Source organism: Sus scrofa, chromosome 14 (genome assembly GCF_054392235.1).
Source record: "Sus scrofa isolate SSC_HxYL_T2T_F1_AM1 chromosome 14, Sscrofa_HxYL_maternal_Yorkshire_Landrace_v2.0, whole genome shotgun sequence".
In the NCBI taxonomy this organism is placed as follows: Eukaryota; Metazoa; Chordata; class Mammalia; order Artiodactyla; family Suidae; genus Sus; species Sus scrofa.
In genome coordinates, this window is record NC_139396.1 from 135,794,285 (window position 1) to 135,817,847 (window position 23,563).

General features: G+C 52.6%; 1 protein-coding gene across 1 annotated transcript; it reads right to left on the bottom strand.

Moving 5' to 3' along the window:
• Positions 1–805: 805 nt before the first annotated feature.
• On the bottom strand, positions 806–12,972 carry LDB1 (LIM domain binding 1; the record flags this gene model as incomplete). Its single annotated transcript, NM_001078685.1, is given in 11 exon segments — positions 806–1,567; positions 2,284–2,426; positions 2,624–2,747; positions 2,839–2,922; positions 3,230–3,352; positions 3,813–3,985; positions 4,160–4,262; positions 4,365–4,440; positions 4,548–4,592; positions 4,718–4,820; positions 12,947–12,972. Coding segments are annotated over 10 exon segments (1,122 nt in total). The 3' UTR covers positions 806–1,336.
• Positions 12,973–23,563: the final 10,591 nt, after the last annotated feature.

Genomic DNA, 23,563 nt, shown 5'->3' on the forward strand with positions numbered 1-23,563 from the left:
GGCCTCACCCTGGGCCTGGAGCCTCCACATGTCCAACTGTGAAAGAGAGCTGAGGAGCCTGGCTGCCTCCCCATCCTTCTGTGAAGAAGGTGAGGGAGGAGATACTGGGGGATACTGGGAGTAAAGAGCCTTTACTTCAGCTGGGGGACAAAGGCCCACGGCTCCCCGGGGGGCCTAGAGCTATGACATCCTCAGTGGTTCCTACCCCTCTGTGAAAGGCAGGAGAGGATGAGGTGGGCAGTTTGAAGAGTTGGGGTAAAAGAGTACTGGAGAGTGGGTGAACCCCTCCCCCACCCCACGGCTGCCCAAGGGAGACAAAACCAAAACACACAGCGACAAACTAGGCTGCTTGCTTCCTTCCCACCACGCTCCCTAAGGGAGGGAGCCTCCCCCGCCCCCCATCCAAAACGGCTGCTCTAGTGGAGGACTTGTTAAGACTATACACACCACGAAGGGAGGGGGCTGGGGGCTGGGAGAGAGCGAAGCATAAGCACTAGGAGGGCAGCCCAGAGTCCTAGAGGAAAGAGACAGAGACAAGAGTGTGTGTGTTGGGGGGGTGTCCCAAAGGTGAGGCCATCGATGGCCCCCTACCCCATGGCATGCCTTCCCCACTCCAGTCAGCCCAGAGGAAAAGGGAAGAAAGATGGCCAAGCGTCTCCTTGGTCTGAAGCTCTCATTTGTATAAAATGGTAATGCCTACCCCCTGCCTCCGCCTGGGCCCTGAGCCACCCATCTTCCAGTTGTAGGGAGGTAGCTGGACTTTTAATAAGGGGAAGAGGGGGGACATGAGTGACTTTTTTTTTTAAACTTACATTTTTAATAATATTATTTAAAAAAAAAAAACTTGGAGCTGGGATAGGTGGCAGAGGGAGGAGTCCAGAGCTTTATCCCTCTACTACCAGCCACCTAAGGGGAGGGTGTGGGACAGGGGCATTCAACCAAACCCCACAACTGTAAGTCCCTAAGGGCTGTGGGTACAGACAACCCCAGGCTTGAAGGGGATGGAGTCAGGAGGGTGGGGGAACCCAGAACCCGGGATGAGGATGGAGGCAAATGCCCTGGGGGGTGGTCAGGACATTTCTCAGAGGCCCAGGTCCACGTAGGCATCCACGGGAGTACCCCCTTCCTCCCAAAGGTTCTGCAGAGGCCAGCCCCAGCCCAGGGCCAGTGGGGGGCAAATCTTGGCACCTGCCCCCAGCGAGTCCAGGTCCTCCCTGAAGTGGGTGGATGAGGCTGCCCATTTTAGATGCTCAGTCTCTTCATTCTGTCTTCTGCTCCCTGGCGCTGCGAGGAGTGGGGCAGGCAGGCAGAGTGCTGGGTGGCCGTGGCGAGGCCTTTACTGGGAGGCCTGTGACGTGGGGTTCTCCGATTTGCTCTCTTGGCTGGATGGAGGCTTGCTGTTCCAGGGGCTGTTGGCGCCCAGGGCGGGGGAGTTGTTAAAGCTGTCCTCGTCGTCAATGCCGTTGGCCGCGTCAAACTGGGTGTTCTCCAGCCGGGTGATGAGCCTCTCGTCCTCGTCCCCGAACTCCCCGCCCATCAGGGTGGGCTCCCCCACCACCATCACATCCTGAGAGTGGCGGAGGTCCCCAAACATAATCGGGGCAGGGGCTCGCCCGGCCCAGGGTAGCAGATACCCCCAGAGCCCCAGTTCCCACCCAGGAAACTCAACGCCCCCACCCCCTATTCATACCCCAGTTTAAAACCACAAACTCCTCTGACACCCTCAGCCCCTGGAATCCTTCCCACCGAAGGACTGCAAAGCATCGCAGCCTTTAACCCTTATCCACTGGATTCTGGGAGAAGTCATTCTATTCCTCTAGCTCCCTAGTTCATCTCTCCAGAATTTTAGGGGGCTCCTAAACTTCTGTCCGCATGTAAGAGGGAGCAGATCAAAACCACCAGTGGGGGACTCGTGTGCATGGGCATGTACAGGTACTCTAGATTCACAAACATTCATGTCCGTGTGTCCCTCTGCTGATGTGTGTCTCTCTGATGGCCTGTGTGCCCCTAAACTGTCCTCTTCATCATCCATATGATCCCATAAAGCTGTCCCTTTATGTCCTATGTTGCTATGTCTGAGTCTGTGTGGTCACAATCATGCATGTGACTGACAAGGGACCCTCATCAGCAACAGCAGTCAGCCCATGCTGGCAAAGGACACTGGGAAAAACTGTCTTTGCTTCTATGTCTGCTGGGGAGCTCAGGATAGGACAGGGTCAAGGGTTAGGAGTCAGAGGTGGGGCAGCCCAGAAGAGAGAAGAAAGCCGAGATGCTTACAGGTACCTGGCTGGAGAGGGCGAAGGTGCTGGCTGGGCTTTTCTTCTTGCTGTTGCTGTTGTTGGTGTTGCCGCCCCCCGAGCTCATGGTGCTGCCCCCTGACATCTTCCGTTTCCGCCGTTTGCTGGGCTGCTGCCGTGCAGGCTCCGCTGTGCCAGGGAAAGGAGACTCAGGTGGGGTAGGGCCCTGGGCTCCTTGTTCACATTCTGGCTCCTCAGGAGCCGGAGCCTACCCTGATCCCAATCTTGAAGACCCAGGAGCAAGGCGAGGGCTCCGGGAGGAGACGCACAGCGTGGGGAGCAGCATCAAGTCCTGGAAAGAGCAGGTGCAGGTGCAAGGCACTCACCGGGGGGTGCTACCATGCGTTGCCACTTCTGGAAAAGGCAGGTCTTGAGGCAGTCACGGGGGCTGAGGCTGTAGGTCTTGTGGCGGGACATGAGCTCCTGCATGGGCTCGAGTATCACACAGAGCTGGGGGGAGATAGGTAGTGGCTTGTCAGGGGACAGACCAGAAGCGGAGATCAAGTGGGATGGGGCAGAAATTGTGTCATCAGAGACTCACTCGGAGGTAGTTGAGAGTGGAATTGGACAGCCCACATCGGGTGATATTTTTGGAGAGCTGATCCAACATTTGGGGGTCCTGGGCCTAGAGGAAGAGAAAGACAAGAATATTAGCACCCAGAGTTAACCCAGTGTGGCAAAACCAAAAATGAACAAACAAAATAAAAAACAGGAATACTAGCACCTGGATTGCATCTGCTCACACCTGCCCTATCACCTGAGCCTCGTGACACCCCCGAGAGAGAAAAGGGGCTACTATGTAAAAACCCGTTTTTCAGATGGAGAAACTTCCGCTCTCTCTCTAGGGCCATGGTCAGGAAATGGCAGACTTTGTTCCACCCTTTTCGCCACCTGCCCTCACCCTTGCATCTTAAGTTCTGCCCACAACTCACATGCATGGCAAGGATGCTGCGGGGAATGAGCTCCCGGTGCTGCCGGATGCTGAAGTGCCATGTCTTTATCCGCATCATGTCATCAAACATGAACTCCAGGTACAACCGGCCCTCCACACATACCTGGAAACAGTGTGTCACAAGTCTGCCCACCTCCTTGCATACCTGACAGTACACCTGTTCTCTTGTTTGCTCATGACTCTCTCGCTCCGTACACTCCTGCCACCTGAACATAAAACTGGGTACATAACTGACACGGACGGTCTCTTCATATCCCCGCCACACACTGGGCCCTTAGACACACACACACACCCACACCACACAGAGTAGCAATGCCTAACAGACTCTTGTAGCCACTGATACATGTAGCAGGCTCTTGTTCACTGGTGTCCCCTTGCAGCCCAGAAAACTGTCATGTACAAACTCAATGCATCTGCTAATATCGCAGCCTGTCTGCTGCCCTCCGTGCTTATCTTGCCACTTCCCATCATGCCTCCCTGGGGAACAGTCAAGTACATTTTTGGGAGCCAGGAGGGGAATTGAACCCAGGTACTTCAATCTTCCACCTCAGCTAGGTGCTGACCTGGGTGAACATGGGTTTGCCGTGCTGGGTCACCATGCTGCCCTGGTCACAGTCGAGGGACACAAAGTTGCTGTGGAATGCCTCCTTGGGGTGCTTGAGCACATAGTACAGCTCTGTAGCACCCCCCTCAAAGATGCTGCGGAAGTAGCGTGGGATCAAGGTCCGGCCAATGGCTGCAGAGATGGGACAATCTCTTTAGAACAGAAGGATCTCAAAAGTGGTCAGGCGCATACCACCCCTGCCAAGACAGATCACTTGGGACAAATACCCACTCCCAGATCTTAAAAGGACACACAAGGTGTACACTCTTCCAGCAGAATTGGCAGGACGCCTTAGAGGCCACTCACTGTATCTCTTTGGTCCATCCTCCAGGCAGAAAGTGATGGTCAACATGGCATCATCCTCAAAGAACTCAGTTGTGAAAGCATCCCACCAGAGATTGTCACACTCCTAAGGAACACAGGGAAGGGTGTTGTGCATGTGTGTCAGAAGACATGCCACAGGGGTGTCCAGATGGCCCTCTGCCTCCCAGCTCCTTTCCCCTGGCCATACCTCTGTCCAGTTTTGAAGCCGTTTGTTAAGCTCGAATATTCTGTAGTCGGTTTGGTTGCCATATGGTGTGTGCCTCCTGGGGGAAGTACAGAAGAGAGGTCAGTAGGAGCAGAGCCTCCCCCACCATCTCTGCCTTCACCCCTGTAATAGAAAGCACCAACCTCCCCACTGGACTCCACTTACCCAATCCCAGGCTCCAGGTATGTAGGCGGGTACATGGGAGTTGGGCTGTGTAAGGGAAGAGGCTATGAGAATGGGGGTGGAAGACAGGAATTATTGGGGGGTGTCACTCCCTCCCCTTTTCAGGCATGATGCCATCTGGGGAAGGGACAGGAAGTAAACAAGAGACTCACCCCACATCCCGATCTAGCATGGTGCCGGGATGGAAAGGGGGGAAGGCGTTGCCGTTCGGGGGCTCCTTCGGCGAGTACAGCTTGAATGACTTTGAGGAACAACCTAGAAGGGAAAGAAAGAAGGGGTCCCTTGAGTCCCTCTTGGGAGCGCTCCTGGAAGTCTGCTGGACTATAGGCACAGGCACTGGTCTTCTGAAGTCACCGAGCGCACTACGGGAGGGAGACTACCCTAGGGAACACCTATCTCCACTTCTAAATCTGGCTCCAATCTTGTCTTGTTAAGAAATGAGAAATTCTCAGCCCTAATATCCAAGATCCCATTTCTTCTTATGGCTGAGCCAGGGATGATGGAATTGAAACTGGGAAGAAATGTCAATACCACAGGATAAATAAATATCTAAACACTAGAATCTAATTTTGATAAACTTCCTTTGCATCTACATTATATATTTTGTTCAATCATTACAACCTTGTGAAGTAGCAGGGTCAACTGTAACATTCCCCCCCCCCTTTTTTTGTCTTTTTAGGGCTGCACCTGCGGCATATAGAGGTTCCAGGCTAGGGGTCAAATTGGAGCTGTAGCCGCAGGCCTACGCCAGAGCCACAGCAACGCCAGATCTGAGTCGCGTCTGCGACCTGCACCACAGCTCACGGCAACACTGGATCCTTAACCTACCGAGCGAGGCCAGGGATCAAACCCGAAACCTCATGGTTCCTAGTCAGATTCCTTTCCGCCTCGCCACAACGGGAATTCCACATTCCCATTTTACAAAATGAAGCAAGTGAAAGCTCAAAAGGACTTGTCAAGATTAACAGGCAGTGCTAGGACTTGAGCCTAGATCTTCGGATTCCCATATCCTATAGTGTTTCTACCCTCTATTGCCCTCTGGAGACCAAGGTGGGGGAGGGTGAAGGGGGATTTTGCCAACTGCCTACTCCCCCCTCTCAGGGTCTCAGGAGAGCAGGGGATAGAAAGATAAAGGGGGGGGGGTGCCTGCTGGGTGCCGCCCACCAGATAACCAGTTGGGCCTTCTGCCTCTCCCACCAACGGCCACTCCCTTATCAGCCCAGCCCCCTCCCCCACACCCACCATGGGCCTAGCATAGTCTCCAAACCAGAAACCCAAAGCCTTAAACCCCTTTTCTCTTCTGAGACTTGAAATGGGGGAGGGAGGTGGACGGGTCTCCAATGGATCCCATCTTAGTTACAAACAGAAAAGCAGAAGCCCAGGAAGGAGCCTAGGTTTCTGGGGGCTGTCTAGGAGGGAGGAGGCAACTGGAAAGGGTCTCTGCTTGTGTGTGTCTCTGCATGTGCACGCACGTGTGTCTCCTCTCCACCTGACCCCGCAGCACACAATTCCTGCTGTACTATTTCCTGACTGGAAAAAGTGTTACATCCATAGTTGGGTATAAGCCAAGTCCCCCTACAATGCCATTTCCCCCCTCCCCACAGGATAGGGGAGAAAACTGAAGCAAAGCCCTAGTCACAGCTGCTTCCTCAAACCTGAGGGCAGCTGTATTGGCTGTATCTGAGCCCATCTCCAATTGAGATACAACATCTATTTTGCTCCTTGAGGGGAAGAGACAAAGGAAGACCCTGTGCCAACATGTGTCATTTAATTCTCTCCCTTGGGTCCCCTCCTCACAATACGGGCCAAAGGGGGGTCCCAGAGGGGCCTACCCTACATGGTCCCCGAAGGTGCCAGAGTCAGAGCCTGTGTGTACCTGCACACGTGTGCGCCTCATCCTGCCTAGCAGGCTTCCACCCTCGGCTCGCCCTAACATGCCTATCATGGGCTGGAACCCAGCAGCCCCAGGCAGGAGCAGGGTGCCTGCAACAGGCCCTCGCCCCATGCATGAGCTTGCAGGCCACATCCACATGCTCTCAGCACGACGCACACAGCCATCACATGTCAGTTAGGACTGAATGAGGAGCCTGTGTCCTCAAGGAAGAGTCCCACTCAGCCCCAAGTCAGCCCACTCCACAGACAGGTGGACTAAGGCCCCCCAGGAAACCAAAACTCACACTGCCCACCAGAAGCTGGGCCTGGGCAATGAGCCTAATAGTCAGATTAGCAGATTGGGCCCTCCCCCCCCCCCAAAAGCATGACTGCTCCTGCCCCTCAGTTTTGGGGCCACTTGAAGAAATGTGTCAGCTCAAGACCCTAAAGAGAAGGGAGGCAGGACACTTCGGTTGCTCTCCAACTCTGAAAAAAGTTTCAGAGTTTCAATTTCTCTCACTAGAGAAATGACAGGCATTGCCTGGGGCTAGGTAACGGTTCAAAGGAGCTTTAAAGCCCAAAGCTCTGGGGCCTCGATTTACACCTCCAGTGAATGGACACAAACAAACTCAGCATCTCTCCAGAGCCATAGCAACTCCCAGTAGCCCAGCACAAGGGCTTGGGAGTGAGAAGAGAAGGGGAGGGAACATCACCCAGACCATCTGTCCCTGTTGCTGCCTGTCCCCAGCAGAGGGGTAGAGGGAGCAACGTGATGGGGGGGGATGGATGTGTCATCCAGTCTTGGAGTCAGACAGAGCCTAGGCTCCCACCTTGAGCAATCTGGGAGCCCTTGGGAAGGGGGAGGAGAGAGGAAGAGCCCAGAACTAGTAAAGTTTTCACAGAATGGAAGCCGCATCCTGTGGCCTAGGGGGGCACCTCCGGCTGGGCATTTCCATGGTAACCGGCCCGACCCGAAGGCAGGTCCCCTCCCTTTGGGGGTGACTATAGGTCAGCAGGCCCGAGAGCCCTGGCCTCTGGGAGCTGGGGCACCTCTCTCCCAGCCAGCATACCAGGCCTGGGCCAGTCGGAGGACCTTCCTCCCACCCCCAACAGGCTTGCAGGGTGCCCAGACTTACTTACCTGGGAGCACTGAGAGGGGCCAGGAGAGGTGCGGGGAGCGGCGGGGAGCCCAGAGGGGCCCTGGCAGGGGTGAGGACTGGGGCGGGGGCCAACTTCAGCCGCTCATGTCCCGAGTGGGACAGGCAGGCCTGGCTGGGAGCTCCACTCCGCGGGCCGCACAAAGACTCGCACGCACGGCCTCGGTCCGCCCCGCGGCGGCCGCAGCCCCGGGGGAAAGTTACAATGGCCACTGGGCCGGGGGCTGGGGGCCAGGGGACCGGCCTGGGGGGCGGGGGGCCGCAGGGAGTCCGGAGCCTTCTTTGTTTGCAAGGTTTCCCTCAACAATGGCTGCTCCGCTCTTTCCTCTCCTCCTCCTCCTCCTCCTCGGCTCTCCCCGCAGCCGCCTCTGCCTCTGCCTCCAAACAGCCCGCCCGCCCTCCCCAGGCCAGCAGGCCCCTCCGCCGGGGCAACCAGCAGAGGCAGGGCCCGGCACTCACAAGCACTCACACTCGCACACGCACAGACACACGCAGCGCCCGCCGGCTCCCTTCCTTTTCTCCTTTTCTCTCCCTCCCTCCCCGCTCGCCTCTCCGAGCCTCTCTCAGAATGAGGCCCCAGGGCGGGCGGAGGGTGGAGCTGCCCCCACCGGCCCCGCCCCCTCCCTGCGAGGAAAGAGGAAGAGGGAGAGAAGGGAGGGAGCGAGCGAGGGAGGCAGGCAGGGAGGGCTGCTGAGAAAAACAAAAGAGAGACAGAGACGGGGAGACTGGGGAAAGAGAGGTGGAGACAGATTGGGTCTGAAAGAGACCTGGATGGAGGGCAGACCTGTGGGGGCCGGGAACTAGAAGGCTGCCCCCAAGCCCCAAGGGGGGAGCTGCGGGGCCAGAGCCACAGGCAGGGATGGAGGAGAGCACTCTCCTCTCTGGGGACTCCCAGTATCTTCTTTAGGCCTCAAACCTCCCCTAAATCTCTCGTCCTCTCCCCAGTGATTTCTCCGGTTGAAAGGCTGGCCTGGGCAGCCGCCCTGGGCTTCAGCCTCGGGTGAAATCCCAGAGCAGCTGGGGGGTGGGGGGAGGCTCCAGGGGGTTATTTTTGACAGAGACAAACTCAGCCTTATGCCTATAAACAGTGATTGGAGGGAGGGGTCACTCCTGGGCTCTCTGCCCCCAACCCAGCTAAGTTCCAAAGGCTGACTTAGATCTGCCTTAGCAGGACACCCCCTTTCCCCTACCTCCCACCACCACCACTGGACACAGGTGGGTACAGGGTAGAGGCTCTGTCAAAGCTAGGGAAGGCAAACTTGCCCATCTAAAGGTCCGCAGAATGGGTCTAGCCTTCTGCTGAATCTTACCCTTACACCCCAGGAAAAAAAGGCATATGGTTACTGGGGTAGGACCTGTTCCCCAATGTAAGGGGGGACTCCCGAGAGAGGGGGTGTCTCTAAAACTTGGATAGTGGTCCAGACCCTATTACCTGGACAGACACACACACACACACACACACACACACACACACACGGAGGGGTGGGGCAGGTGTGTGTCTGTGTAGTAAGGACCTCCTACTTCTTTGTAATTTGAGTCTCTGCTCTCTATTCCCTGCCCATTCCCCAAACCACATTCACACAGCCCCATGCCAGGATTCTTCATGACATACACACTGGTTGACTATGCAATAATACTATTACACCTGGCTCTATGAACATCCTCTACACATGACAACACATCTCACTTTCACATAAATCAGTACCTGATACACATTTCAATCTGTAATATACCTCAAAGCCCCAATAAACCCAAACCCAGGACACACACAGACACATACACAGTCTATGTCAGACTCTGATTACATTACACACTGGGACCTATAACACACATGCCCCCTAGCCCTAAGACACACCTCCAAATTGCATTATACCCCCTGAAGCTTTGATAGACTGGTACATACACATCCTAATCATTTGTTACTCAGGGACTAACCCCACCCTCTTTGAGATCTGCACATCATTCTCCATCATAGCTTGGCCATATGATGCACCCCGGCTTTCATAAACATATCAAAATCTATACTATTCAGCCAGAATGCCTACCATTATACAGCCTACTTCCAGGACTTGAGACATTTGCCCTGACTCCCATATTTACAGCCCAACTCTGGGATGACTACATTCCTCCCCCCAGTGACAGAACAATTCCTATCATTTGCTTCGTGCCTTTAAACTTTGCAAAGTGCATTCACAGACAGTACCTCATAAGATCCTAATAGCATCCAGGGCCAAATATTATCCTAACTTGAACAGATTACAGTGAGACAGGAAGGCCTGAGGCTGGAACCCTGGACTTCTCACCCCACTCATACAAGCTCAGCCCTGGGGCGCTGCAGCCATTCCTACTCGATGACCCCGCCAAGGAACGGCTACTCCAGGCCCCAACTGACTGTCTACTTGGGAATGAGAGATGAGTGTGTGCACTGGCTTCTGCCCCCGGCTCAGAGCTCAGAAGCCCCATCCAGTCTGTCTCTACAAATTTCAAGGAGAAGGGTGCCTGAAAACAAGATGTATTAAGACTCTGACATTATTCAAAACAGGCCCTCTCCTAGTCCTCCTTCTCTAGCAAGGCTGCTCCCCTCTCAGTTCTGACTTAATTCTCCCACTTGCACAGGGGCAGTAAAGGTCCAACTAAAGAGAGCAAGTCTGAGTTAGAAGGCTCTAAAATTGGGGGGGGGGGGTGCGGTGAGGAGAAAGCAGGGAGCAGCCAAGACTGACAAAGGTGATGAGGGAGGGAAGATGGAGAGCTCCCCTCCTGGAGGTGGGAATTCTCAAGGGCAGCAGCCAGCCCCAGCTAGGAGGATAAGGTACCAGCACTGCCCCCTGCCCGGGGCCCCTGGGGCTCCCTGACCCAGGCCTCCAGTGTGCCTGCCCCCCTTCCTTTGTCTGTGCCCGGCCTCCCCGTTGGCCTGGCGCTCTGCCATCCTCCTCTCCTGGCTCCCAGCCGCCACCACTGCTGCCTCCTCCCCTCCCCCTACTCCTCCCTTCCTTAACCCTTCGGAGCCACATGCTGCCCCAGACAGACTCTGGCCCCTCAGCAACCTGCCCAGCCCAGGGTGATGACCCTTAGCAGAGGTTTTCCCTGCTCCTGGTCAAGGCCCCAGAAGCTACTCCACACCTCAGGAGCACTATGGGAGCTAGATGTGTGTGTATGTGTGTATTTTGTTGTGTTTCCTTCCGCGTGTGCATGTGTGTGGGTCTGCGTGTGCTCTGGCTTCCCTCAGTCACATGTGTGGGGCATGTGCTGTCTCTGCCGGGCTGGGGGAGGAGGAGCCGGGAGACAGCAGAGCACAAAGGAGAGACTCAGACAGGCAGGCAGGCAGCAGGCAGGCGGACTGCCAGGGAGCCTGGGCCCCCACCCCAGGGCTGCTCGGGTTGGGGGGGGTGTCTTTGGGCCTGGACTGTACATGCTGCCACGATGTTCCTGTCCTGTGTTCAACCATGTGCTCCCACACACCCATGCAAACCTGGTCCCCCTCCCTTACCCCAACTCCTACCATTCCCCACCCCGAGGCCACTCTCATGCCCCTCCCCAAGTGGCTCTCCTTGAAAGCTAACCTCCATCCATCCTCCATGGCATCAATCCATAAGACTTGCTCACATTCAGGAAAAAGACTCCCCACTCCTTTGCCCCCTCCTCCCCAACTAGACCACCAAACACACAAAAGGAACATGCCTCTTGGGGCACTGACTGAAGGTGTCCCCCTCACATACACAGGTCCTTTTCTGTCCTCATGCTGCTCCCAGAGAGACTGAGAGGGAAACTTTCTCCCTTCTCCTACTGGACCCAGGCACCCTACCCCATCTTCAAGGCCAAACTCCCACCCACCTCCAGCCTGACAACCTAACATACCCACCTACTGTCAAATATTTGTAGGAAATAATAATCAAAATTTAAGACGGCGCTTTAGCTATGCTTATGTATTGTGATGGAAGATCAAGGCCATGGGATGAAATGGATGGATCTAACAGGGTACCACTATGGAGCAATTATAAAGAAAATACACACAAACATGCACACCAAGCTGGTAGGAGGAGGAATGATGGGGCCAGGCAGGATTCCAGCTTGGCAGGCTCTTCTCTCTCCTCCTCTCCCCCACCCTCTGCAGCAGGAGCCAGGGGTTCCCACACCCGGATATTCCAGGATCCTCAGGCTCTACTAGCCCTCCCTCTGGGCCCCATGCCCCTTAAATGTCAGCCTCAGCAGGCACTTTAAGTGTGTGCCCAGCCCAGCCCAGCTTGGCCTGGGTCACATGATTTTCAAGGAAGCTTTCAGGCTGGCAGCTTCCCTTGGGGATTGTGTGTTTGGCAGGGGGTGTCCAGTTGTGGGGTATGGGCCTCCCAGAGAACAGGGCATGTGGAGGGGCAAGGATCCAAACCAGGAACACCTGACTTTCAAAAGAAAGCCAATTCCTGCCTGGGACAGGACAGGAGGAGGTTCTGCTGATAATTCAAGAACCAAGAGTCCTGGAGATGGGTATAAACCATGCTCTGAGGCCCTCTGAAGACTACCTCTCCTGTCACATGGCCCCTCTCTTTCCTCCTGGCAGAGGCTCCTGCTAGAGCCTTCTTCCTCCCCAGGAAAGAACTCAGACCCAGGCTACTACTGGCAAGAACTGATGTGTTTTTGAGGAGGCAGGGATCCTAACCTAACTAAGCCCTCTCTCTGGGGTCAAGCATTGCTCCCCTCAACTCTGACAAGTCACTCTATTTCCCAGCCTGCCTGGGGCGGCCACATCCCCCCTCCCACTAGGGCGGAGATGCCAGACCCGAGGGCCCAATTATCTGCCCCACCCCCCCCAACCTCCTATCCCCGAGGAGGGCCAACCTTCCCTAGCAACAGGCAGGATAATTTGGAGGGGGGCAAGATGGCCCCCAATCAATCCCTCCTCCCAAACACGGAGTTCAGAAACAGCCTGGAGGGAGGTGTCACAGAATGTGTAAGAGGGAATAGGCAGCAAGGAAGGTGGGGGCAACCCAAACCAGCCAATCACAACTCTATGATGACCTGAGGGGGGGGTCAAAAGTCCAGACTCACTTCTGATTGGCTAACACCCTGGAATTCTGGGAATTTCAGCCCCCCCAAACCCATCCCCAATTAGCCTCCCCCCAAAAAAACACACACAACCTATCCCCAGCACCTCTTCCCCGTGCCTCTGGGCTGCTGCGCATTTACACAGTTGAGGAAAACCCTCCCCTCACCGAGGCCCCACACACCCCACACAGCCCCCGGCCACCGCCATGCCATCGACGCCCCCCCCCCCCCCACAAGTTCTCGCCAAACAAGGGGTGAGGGATCGGCTGGGAAGGTTCGGGAGGGAGGGGCCGGGCGGCCGCGCGCCCCACTCACCAGGACAGGCACAGCCCACTGACATCTTCACATCGCCCGCCGCTGGGGGCCCAGCCGAGTCACGGTGCCCGCCCCGCACAGGGACAGGCCGGGCATGAGCCGCCGCCGCCGCCCGCGGCCCTCGCTGCCCTCGCGGCCGGCCCGGCCCGGCCTCGGCCCGGTGCGGGCGTCCCCTGGCTGCAGCTAGGGGCCTGTCAGGCACAGAGCAGACAGGAAGGAAATCAGGCAGGAAGGCGAACTGCCTCTGCGTGTGTGCGCGCGGGTGTGCGTCCCCGGAGTGTGTGTCCGTGTGTGCGCGTGTGCGTGTGCGTGTCTGTGCGCTCCCGCCGCCCTTCCTGCCGCCGCCGCCGCTCGCCCCCCTCTCGCTCTCGCGCTCCCTCTCGTTCTCCCTCTAGCTCTCGTAGGCGCCCGCTCTCCAGCCCCCGTTGGGCTGGGCCGGGCTTTATTAATATGCTAATTGCCTGCTAGTGGGAGGGGAGAGCCATGTCAAAGTGACCCAGGCGGGCGCGCTGCAAGCGGCGACGTGCGTGCGCCGCGCGGCGGGCGGGCGGCGAGAGGCCGGCAGCGTTCTGGGCTCGGCATGCATGTGACGCAGCTTTTATAAAAGGAGACCGAGGCAGCGACCCCGAGGCGGAGAGGGCGGGCGAGGGGGGAGGAAAGGAGGCGAAGCCTCACGCAGTGTGTCTGTCCTCCGGCCGCCGCCGAGTTGGGAGCGTGGAGGAGCCGGAGCGGGAGCCGGGGCTAGGGAAGGCGGAGCCAGGGTGAGCTGTGAGGTGTAGCTCTCTCTCCACCCCCGGCCGCGCTCAGGGAGGGAAACCGGACTGCCTACCCCCAGCCCCTGCTCTCTGCTGAAAGCCGAATACTTATTCTGGAGGCCCCTGGTTCTACGCTCCTATCCCTACCTGGGTGGGGAAAGCAGCGCTACCTTAATTCTTGTAGCCACCCTTGGCGCATCTCCCCTCTAAATTAACTGCCCCTCCCTTGCCTGCTAAACCAGTTGGGACTGCAGCTAAAAGGGTTAATTAGGCGAGATCCCGCCTAAGAGCCTGAGAAATGCGTTTTGCAGGCGGCGGGGGGTTGGGGGGAGCAGAATGACCGCCAGGTTGGGCTGGGGAGGGGGGACTCCGCAGGCCATCCTTCCTCCGAGCAGACTCTGACTCATCAGTCAAGACGCTCTCCTCCCTCCCCCTTTTTCCATCCAGTCTTGGCCTCCCTCTCCCGGCCTCCCCCCTCCTCTGGAAGCTGCTTTCCTTGAGGGCCTCGAAGACTGGGGAGAACAGGAAATATACCCCTCCAGTGCCCCTTACGCCTGGGGTCTGGGGCCTTGGGGGGGGGCGGTGGAAGGGAGGATGATGTGGTTGGTCAACGTAAGGGACACTCCTGTCCCAGGGAGGCGCCTCCCAACCTTCAGCACTCCTCAAGGATTCCCCAACCTAACCTGGAGGGGCGTCGGGGGACTCCGTCTCCATCCCTTCCCAAAAGCCCAGCTTTAGCTGCCTCATAAACAGGAAATACCTATTAGCCGGAAGGAGGGAGGGGAGGGGAGCTGTCTGGAAGAGGGAGTTGGCCCCCTTCACTTCTGGGGGGTCCTCAGCTGCTAGCTTTTCTTCCTTAAGCTTTACGGTGGGCTCCACAAGTAGACCCTGAGGACCTGGGCTGGTCCCCGCCACCCCCCGTTTCCAGGGCTTTTGGCCCAGACTGTGTGGAGGGTCCTCCTTCCCTTTGTTACTTAGGTGGGGATTGATTGTGAAGGTTCCCTCACCCCCGCCCAGAGTCTGCAGGGCTGGCTTAACTGACTGGGGGAGGGTTACAGATGTGGAGGCTTAAATGTTTATGAGACCCTTTCTCTCTCCACCTTGGCTTTTGCTGAGGGAGCATGAAATGATGGGCAGTTGCAGATTCTGGGGGTTGAAAAGAGGGCCGGCCCAGGAATGGGGATCCCCTCCTTTGTGCTTAGGAGAAGGTGGGGGAAGGGAGCTGTAAGGACAGCCCTGCACAAACTCCAGCATTCCATCTGCAGTTGTGGATTCCCCCACCCCCAGCTTTCCCTATCTTCATCCCCTGGGGGGTGAAGAGGGGAGGGTAGAAGGCTGCAGAGGGATGTGACTGAAGTCATCCACACTTAACACAGTTATTTCCTTGGCAGCATCCCTTGCCTGTGTCCACCTCCTCCCCACATTCCCCAGGGCAGAGGTCAGCACTACTGGGAGTAAAGGGAACCTAAAGCAACAAAGCCTTAGTGTGGAATTTTGGACACCTCACTTTAAGTTCCAGCTTTGCCCCTCACTAGCAAATGACCTGGGATAACTGACTTCCCCCTTCTGAACTCCGGCTTTACTCTCTCCATTTGGCACCTGCAGCTTGGTGAGAATCAAGTAAGACAATGTACGCCCAGTCACCTAGCCCAATGCCAGCCATTTTGTCAGCACGCAATATACATTAGCTCCATTCTGCTTTTTTTTTGAAGTTATCTGTTACTTCAAAAGCATCAGGAGTGGGCTAGATTGGCCGGACCCCTTTCACTCTCTACTGTCCATGAATTTGCCTTCCCCCAACCCTGTAACCACTCACCCCTAAGGCCACTCATTCCAAACAACCAGCTTGGCCAGATTCCATGGTGATCACCAATCACTTGAGTGGACAAAGGGGCTCACAACCCACCATATAGGGGACTTTGCCGCCTCTGAATCTAAGGTTCCCTTAGGTTTGTCACACCTAAGACCTCATTTACTTTTTTCTTAAATTTTTTTGTCCCGCCCCCAACCCCCACAGCATGTGGAAGTTCCTAAGCCAGGGATCAAACCTGCATCAAAACAGCTATCCAATGGAGTTCCCATCGTGGCGCAATGGTTAATGAAACCAACTAGGAACCATGAGGTTGTGGGTTCAGTCCCTGGCCTTGTTCAGTGGGTTAAGGATCCAGCATTGCTGTGAGCTGTGTTGTAGGTTGCAGACGGGCTGCTACAGCTCTGATTAGACCCCCTAGCCTGGAAACCTCCATATGCCGAGGGAACCTCCATTCGCCTTTCCCTAGTAAAGGCAAAAAGACGAAAACAAAAACAAAAAAAAAAAACCCAGCTATCCAAGCCACTTCAATGACAATGTTATCTTAACCCAGTGCAGCACAAAGGAACTCCTCATTTACCTTTCATGATGATCTTTGGAAGAAGGTGCTCTTACCTCCATTGAACAAGCAAGAAAGCATTCAGGGAGTTCCCTGGTGGCCTAGTGGGTTATGGATCTGCTGCTGTCACTGCTGTGGTTCAGGTTACTGCTGTGGTGTAGGTTTGATCCCTGGGCAGGGGGATTTCTGCATACTGCTGGTGTGGCAAAGAGAGAGAGAGAGGAGTTCCCGTCGTGGCGCAGTGGTTAACGAATCCGACTAGGAACCATGAGGTTGTGGGTTTGGTCCCTGGCCTAGCTCAGTGGGTTAACGATCCAGCGTTGCCGTGCGCTGTGGTGTAGGTTGCAGACACGGCTCGGATCCCGCGTTGCTGTGGCTCTGGCGTAGGCCGGGTGGTTACAGCTCTGATTCGACCCCTGGCCTGGGAACCTCCATATGCCGCGGGAGCGGCCCAAGAAATAGCAAAAAGACAAAAAAAAAAAAAAAAAGAGAGAGAGAGAAAGGAAGGAAGAAAAAAGGAAGGAAGCAGATTCAGAAAGTTTAATAAATGCAAACTTTCTGGAAAACATTCTTCTTCCTCTTCTTTGTCTACTAACTAATTAATGCCTCCTTTAAACCTCAGTTATTCCTTCATCTCCTCCAGGAAATTACCCCTCTCATTCCCACTTCAGCTGATCTATTGGTTCTGTTTCCTTTAAGGAACTATCATCTCACACTGTTGAATGGGCGATTAAGGTAAGTGGTTTTAACTCCTCGAGGAACCAGGCTTTAGGGAGGCTCCGTAACTTGCCCAAGATCACGCAGCTAACAAGTACTTGACCCAGTGCTCTTCTCTGCCTTCTAAGCTTGGACCAGAAACTGGGGAAGGAGAGGAAAACATCACTAGAGCAGCTCTGGGAATTGTGCTGCAGGCAAAAAGGGGAGGAGAAGTCATAGATGCCTGGCAGATAGACCTGGGGTGTGTTAGGGAGGCAGTAGGTCTATTGGAAGCTCTTTAATGAGAGCACGTCTGGAGGGTGGCCGGCTTAGCTGATTTGGAGAGATGGATTTGAGCACCCAGTATTTTATTTTATTTTATTTTATTTTATTTTGTTTTATTTTTGTTTTTTAGGGCTGTACCCGCGGCATATGGAGGTTCCTAGGCTAAGGGTTGAATTGGAACTGTAGTCCGGCCTACGCCAGAGCCACAGCAACACCAGATCTAAGCTGCGTCTTCGACCTATGCCACAGCTCATGGCAATGCGGATCCTTAACCCACTAAGTGAGGCCAGGGATGGCCTCAACCTCATGGTTCCTAGTTAGATTTATTTCCGCTGCGCCACAATGGGAGCTCCCTTTTTTATTTTGTGTTGAAATCACATGACATAAATTAACCATTTTAGGAGTTCCCTGGTACACTAGTGGGTTAAGGATCCAACATTGTCACTACTGTGGTGTGGGTTTGATCCCTTGCCCAGGAACTTTCCAATGGCATGGTCATGGCCAAAAGATGTTAATTTTTTTTTTTTTTTTGTCTTTTTAGGACCACACCCGAGATATGTGGAAGTTCCCAGGCTAGGGGTAGAATCGGAGCTGTAGCTGCGAGCCACAGCCACAGCAACACTGGATCTGAGCTGTGTCTGTGACCTACACCACAGCTCACGACAATGCCAGATCCTTAACCCGCTGAGCAAGGCCAGGGATTGAACCCACGTCCTCATGGGGTACTAGTCAGGTTCGTTACCACTGAGCCACAATGGGAAGTCCTGAAATGAACCGTCTTAAAGTGAATAATTCAGTGGCATTCCAGGATTTTTGATACCAGTCATTAGTGCAAGACAGACTGTAGATATGGGAATTGGGGACAGTAATCCCTACTTTTCTAATTCTAATTTCTTTTTTTCTTTTTTTCATTTTAGGGCCGCACCCGAGGCATATGGAGGTTCTCAGGCTAAGGGTCCAATTGGCTACAGCTGCCGGCCTACACCTGCAGCATGTGGAAGTTTCCAGGCCATGGACAGAAACTGTGCCACAGTAGCGACCTGGGCCACTCCAGCAACAATGCCAGGTCCTTAATTCCCTGAACCACAAGGGAACTTCCTATTTCTGCCTTATATTATTGGCCACACAGACCAACCCTGGTACGATACGGGAGAGAACTACATACGAGTATGAATAACAGGAGGCAGAGATTATTGGGAGCCATCCTGAGGGTTTCTGACCACATCGGGTCTGGTCCTCAGTGTTGCGGTTCTAGAGGTTCAGTTTAGGAAGTGAATCAGAATTCAGCAGATTCAGGAGACTGACTCACACAAATTAAATATACATGAGTCATTATCTTAGTACTACTCTGCCTGTTTTCTATAATCCTTTATTTAAAATAGTCTTTGGGGTGGGGGGCACAGGGAAGTTCCCGGGCTAGGGGTCACATCAGAGCTGCAGCTGCCGGCCTACACCACAGCCACAGCAATACCAGATCCGAGGGGCATTTGTGACCTATGCCCCAGCTTGCTTCCAGATTCTTAACCCTCTGAGCAAGGTCAGGGATCAAACCTGCATCCTCATGGATACTAGTTAGGTTCTTAACCCACTGAGCCACAACAGGAACTCCATAAACTAGTCTTCTTTTTGAACATAACAAAATTTTTCCTACTTGAGTGCCCAGGCACCGGCTACTTACCACAGAGCGCTGTTTGAATGGCTAGACCTTCCTTGGGATTCAGGGCTTATTTCAAATGTCTCCTCCTCAAAGGCATTCTCTGATCACACCATATAAAATTGTCCCCTTACCTTTTATACTCTTGATCTCATTTGTTTACTTTTTTTTTATTTTTTGTTTTTTTAGGGCTGTGTGTAAGGCATATGGAAGTTCTCAGGATAGGGGTAGAATCAGAGCTGCAGCTGCCATTGTACATCAGCTCATGGCAACGCCCGATACTTAACCCATTGAGTGAGGCCAGGGATCAAACCAACATCCTCATGGATACTAGTTGGGTTTGTTACCCCTGAGCCACAATGGGAATCCCCCCTTTTTGGGGCGGCCACTCCTGTGGCATGTAGAAGTTCCCAGGCCAGAGATTGAACCCATGCCACAGCAGCAACTTGAGTCTGCAGTGACAATGCTAGGTCCTTAACCTGCTGTGCCACAAGGGAACTCCCTTATTTATTTTCTGATAGCTCTTCTAGCGCTCTGAAATTATTTTGACTCTTCATTTACTTGGAGATCGTCTCCCTTCTAGAACGTGAGCTCTGTTAGGAGGGTTTTTTGGTCTTGTATATTTGTTGGTCTGTTTTGTTATTGCTGTATCTCCAGTGCCTAAAACAGTGCCTGGCACATAGGAGGCACTCAAAATAAACCAAAATGCTGATTTGTTAATTCATATTGAGAAATATATGTCATATGAACTGCGTATTTTGTCTCACTTGATCAGCACATCTTCTCATTGTAGAAAATCATATGGGAATTCTGTTATTATGAGTCTTTTGTGTCAGGCAAAGATGTGATTGAAACCCAATGTTTGGTGGCCTATATCTCTGAGGTTTTTCTTCATGGTCCCTTGGAATGCACCTGCCAAGAAAACTAGTAGCCACAACATCCCTGTCTAGATGGCACTGGAGACCTAGAGATATATTCTTATCTTTTTTAGTAGATTCCATGAAGACACCACAGGTAGGTGAATATTGTTTTATCAGATGCTGAATAAAGCAAAAATGGCCCAACTTTCTGCTTTCTTTAACATTAATCTTCTTCCCAAAGCATGGTCATCATAATAATGACCATAATTAGTGCCCAAATCACCAGCATTTACAGAGGATCTCTTAGAATGTTTCTTCCATAGAGGAAGAATTGTGGCCACCCTGCATTGGTTCTTACTGATTTCTCATTGGCAAATTATTTCCAGGTTTACTGGAAATAAATTTGTTGCCTTCATATGACTCTTTTATACAGAAAATTGTGAACAGATTCAATTCATTCCAAAGGTTGATAAGAAACTAAAGAGAGTTGTATTAGTTTTCCCAGGCTTCCATAACAGTATACCACAGACTAAATGGCTTAAACAATTCTAGATGTTGGAAGTTCAAGATCAAGGAGCTAGCAGGGCTGGTTCCTACAGAGACCTCTTTCCCTGGCTTGCAGGTAGGTGTCTGCTTCTTTGGACACCAGTCCTAGTGAATTAGGCCCTCACCTTTATTATCATTTAGCCTTAATTACCTCTTTAAAAGCTTGGTCTTCAAATACAGTCATATTGGGTGTGGAGCCCTTCAACAGATGAATTTTGCCTATGACACACACAGATTCAGCCTTTAACAGTAGTCCTCTCCTCTCATGAATTTTTTTGTGGGAATGTGTATTGATGCAACTGTCCTGAAGTTTTTTTTTTTCTTTTTAGGGCCATACCTGAGGCACACAGAAGTTCCCAGGCTAGTGGTCAAATGAATGGGAGCTGCAACTACCAGCCTACACCATAGTCATAGCAATGCCAGATCCAAGCTGCATCTGTGACCTTACGTGGCAGCTTGCAGCAATGCCGGATCCTTAACCCATTAACGAACCCTCATCCTTATGGATATTAGTTGGATTCTTAACCCGCTGAGCCACAATGGGAACTCCCTCTCGAAGGTTAATTTGGCATTATCTACTGAAATTTCAAATGTATACATTCTTTTTTTCTTTTTTCTTTTTGGCTGCCCTGAAGAATACAGGGTTCCTATGCCAGGGGTCAGATCTGATCTACACAGCAACTGTGGCTTTAAATGTCAAATCCTTTAACTCACTGTGCTGAGTGAGACCTGGGATCGAACCTGCTTCCTGGCACTGTAGAGATTCTGCCAATCCCCTTGTACCACTGCAGAAACTCCCAAGTGTAAATATCCTTTAACTCAACAATACTGTTTTGTGTGTGGTGTGTGTGTGTGTGTCTTTTTATTTTTTTGGCCAAACGAACAGCATGTGGAAGTTCCTGGCCCAGGGATTGAACCTGAGCCACAGCAGTCACCTGAGCCACTGCAGTGACAACACTATTGGTGGATTGCCAATAAATTGGCACAGTCACTATGGAAAACAGTGTGGAGGTTCCCCAAAAAACTAGAGCTGTTGGCATTCCCTGGTGGCCTAGTGGTTAAGGATCTGGCATTGTCAGTGCTGTGGCTTAAGTCAGTGCTGTGGTGTGGGGTTGAGCCCTGGCCTGGGAGCTTTTGCATGCCACAGGCAAGGCCATAAATAAATAAATAAATAAATATTAAAATAGAATTGATGTATGATCTAGCAATCTGATACTTGGACACATACGCTGATAAAACTGGTATAATTTGGAAAGATATATGCACTCCTACATTCATAGCAGCACTATTTATGATAGCCAAGACATGAAAACAACCTAAATGTCAATCACAAGATGAATGGACAAAGGAAATATGATACACACACACACACACACACACACACACACACACACACACACACAATGGAATACCACTCAGTCATAAAAGAGTGAAATAATGCCATTTGCACTAACAGAGATGGACCCAGAGGTTATCATACTAAGTGAACTCAGAAAAAAATAAATACCAGAGTTCTTGATGTGGTGCAGGGGAAATGAATCTGACTGGTATCCATGAGGATGTGGGTTGGATCCCTGGCCTTGCTCAGCGGGTCAGGCATCTGGTGTTTCTGTGAACTGTGGTGTAGGTCACAGACAAGGCTTGGATCCTCAGTTGCTATGGCATAGGCTGACAGCTGTGGCTCCAATTTGATCCCAAGCCTCGATTGTGGGTTGGGGATCTAGCATTGCCGTGAGCTGTGATGCAGTTCACAGACTGGGCTCGGATCGAGCATTGCTGTGGCTGTGGTGTAGGCACAAAGCTGTAGCTCCAATTCGATCCCTAGCCTGAGAACTTCCATACGCCACAAGTGCGGCCCTAAAAAGCAAAAAGCAAAAAAAAAAAAAAAAAAAAAGACACAAATCAACATATTTATGAAACAAAATCAGACTTACAGATACAGAGAACAGACTTGTGGTTGCCAAAGGGGAAGGTGGGTGGGGGAGAGGAAGATTGAGAGTTTGGAATTAGCAGATGCAAAGTCTTATATATGTGATGGATAAATACTGTATAGCACAGGGAACTATACTCAATATCCTGTGATAAACCATAATGGGAAAGAATACGAAAAACTATTATGTATAACTGAGTCACTTTGTCATACAGCAGAAATTAACAATATAAATCAACTATACCTCAATACTTTTTTTTTTTTTTTTTGTCTTTTTGCCATTTCTTGGGCCGCTCCCGCAGCACATGGAGGTTCCCAGGCTAGGGGTCCAATCGGAGCTGTAGCCGCCGGCCTACGCCAGAGCCACAGCAACGCGGGATCCGAACCTGCAACCTCATGGTTCCTAGTTGGATTTGTTTCCGCTGTGCCACCACAGGGAACTCCAGGCCAAGTATATTTCATACTTAAATAGTTTTATACTCTTTGACATGGTTTTTAAAAACGTCTGTAATACAAAACTTTAAAAAAAAAATATAATGATGGAGTTCCCGTCGTGGCGCAGTGGTTAACAAATCCGACATGGAACCATGAGGTTGCGGGTTCGGTCCCTGCCCTTGCTCAGTGGGTTAACGATCTGGCGTTGCCGTTAGCTGTGGTGTAGGTCACAGACGCGGCTCGGATCCCACATTGCTGTGGCTCTGGCATAGGCCGGCAACCGTAGCTCTGATGTGGACCCCTAGCCTGGGAACTTCCATATGCCGCGGAAGTGGCCCAAAGAAATAGCAAAAAGACAAAAAAAAAAAAAAATGATGGACTGCAGATATACAAAGAGGTATCACGGTTGGCTGGGATGACCAAAAAGGCTTTCCCGGATAAAATAGGGCATCAAAGATATTTCAAGATTCAAGTATTCCAGACAGGAAAACAAGGCAAGAGAATATCTGTTGCCTTGGAGGACAGCAAGATGATCTGCAGCAGCAGGAAGAAAATTTGGTAATGAAAGTCAACGTGAATTTCTGAGTATCTCTAAGAGAAGCTACTCTGAGGGTAGCTCTGAGAGAAGTTTAAGGTTAAACTCCCAATACTGCAGCAGTGTATAAGATGAGATTTAGCTCCTGGCATTTGGGTGCCCACGAGGGGGTGCTGTTTCAAAACACAGGCCCACTTCGACTAAGGTGAAACGGAATGAACAGCAGGTAAAACGTCAGACCAAAAAAGGCATTCCGACATTTGGACATGTAAGGAAAATAAGATGTGCACATATTAGTTCTATTATTACCTCCCGCTCCCCACCAGGTCTCTCCGCGCAATACAAAACTATACAGTATGCCTATAGCACGTGCCACTTGGACTTCTGCTGAAGGCGACTACTACTCCCAGGCTCCCTCGCGAGGCTAGTGCCCTCTTCCTCTGTGCAAGCCGGTATCCCCGCTCGGTCTTCTGGGATTCGTAGTCTTGCAGTGTCTCTCGGGAGTTGTAGTTCCCTTCCCACAATCGGCTGGGCGAGGCGGCGCCGGCAATC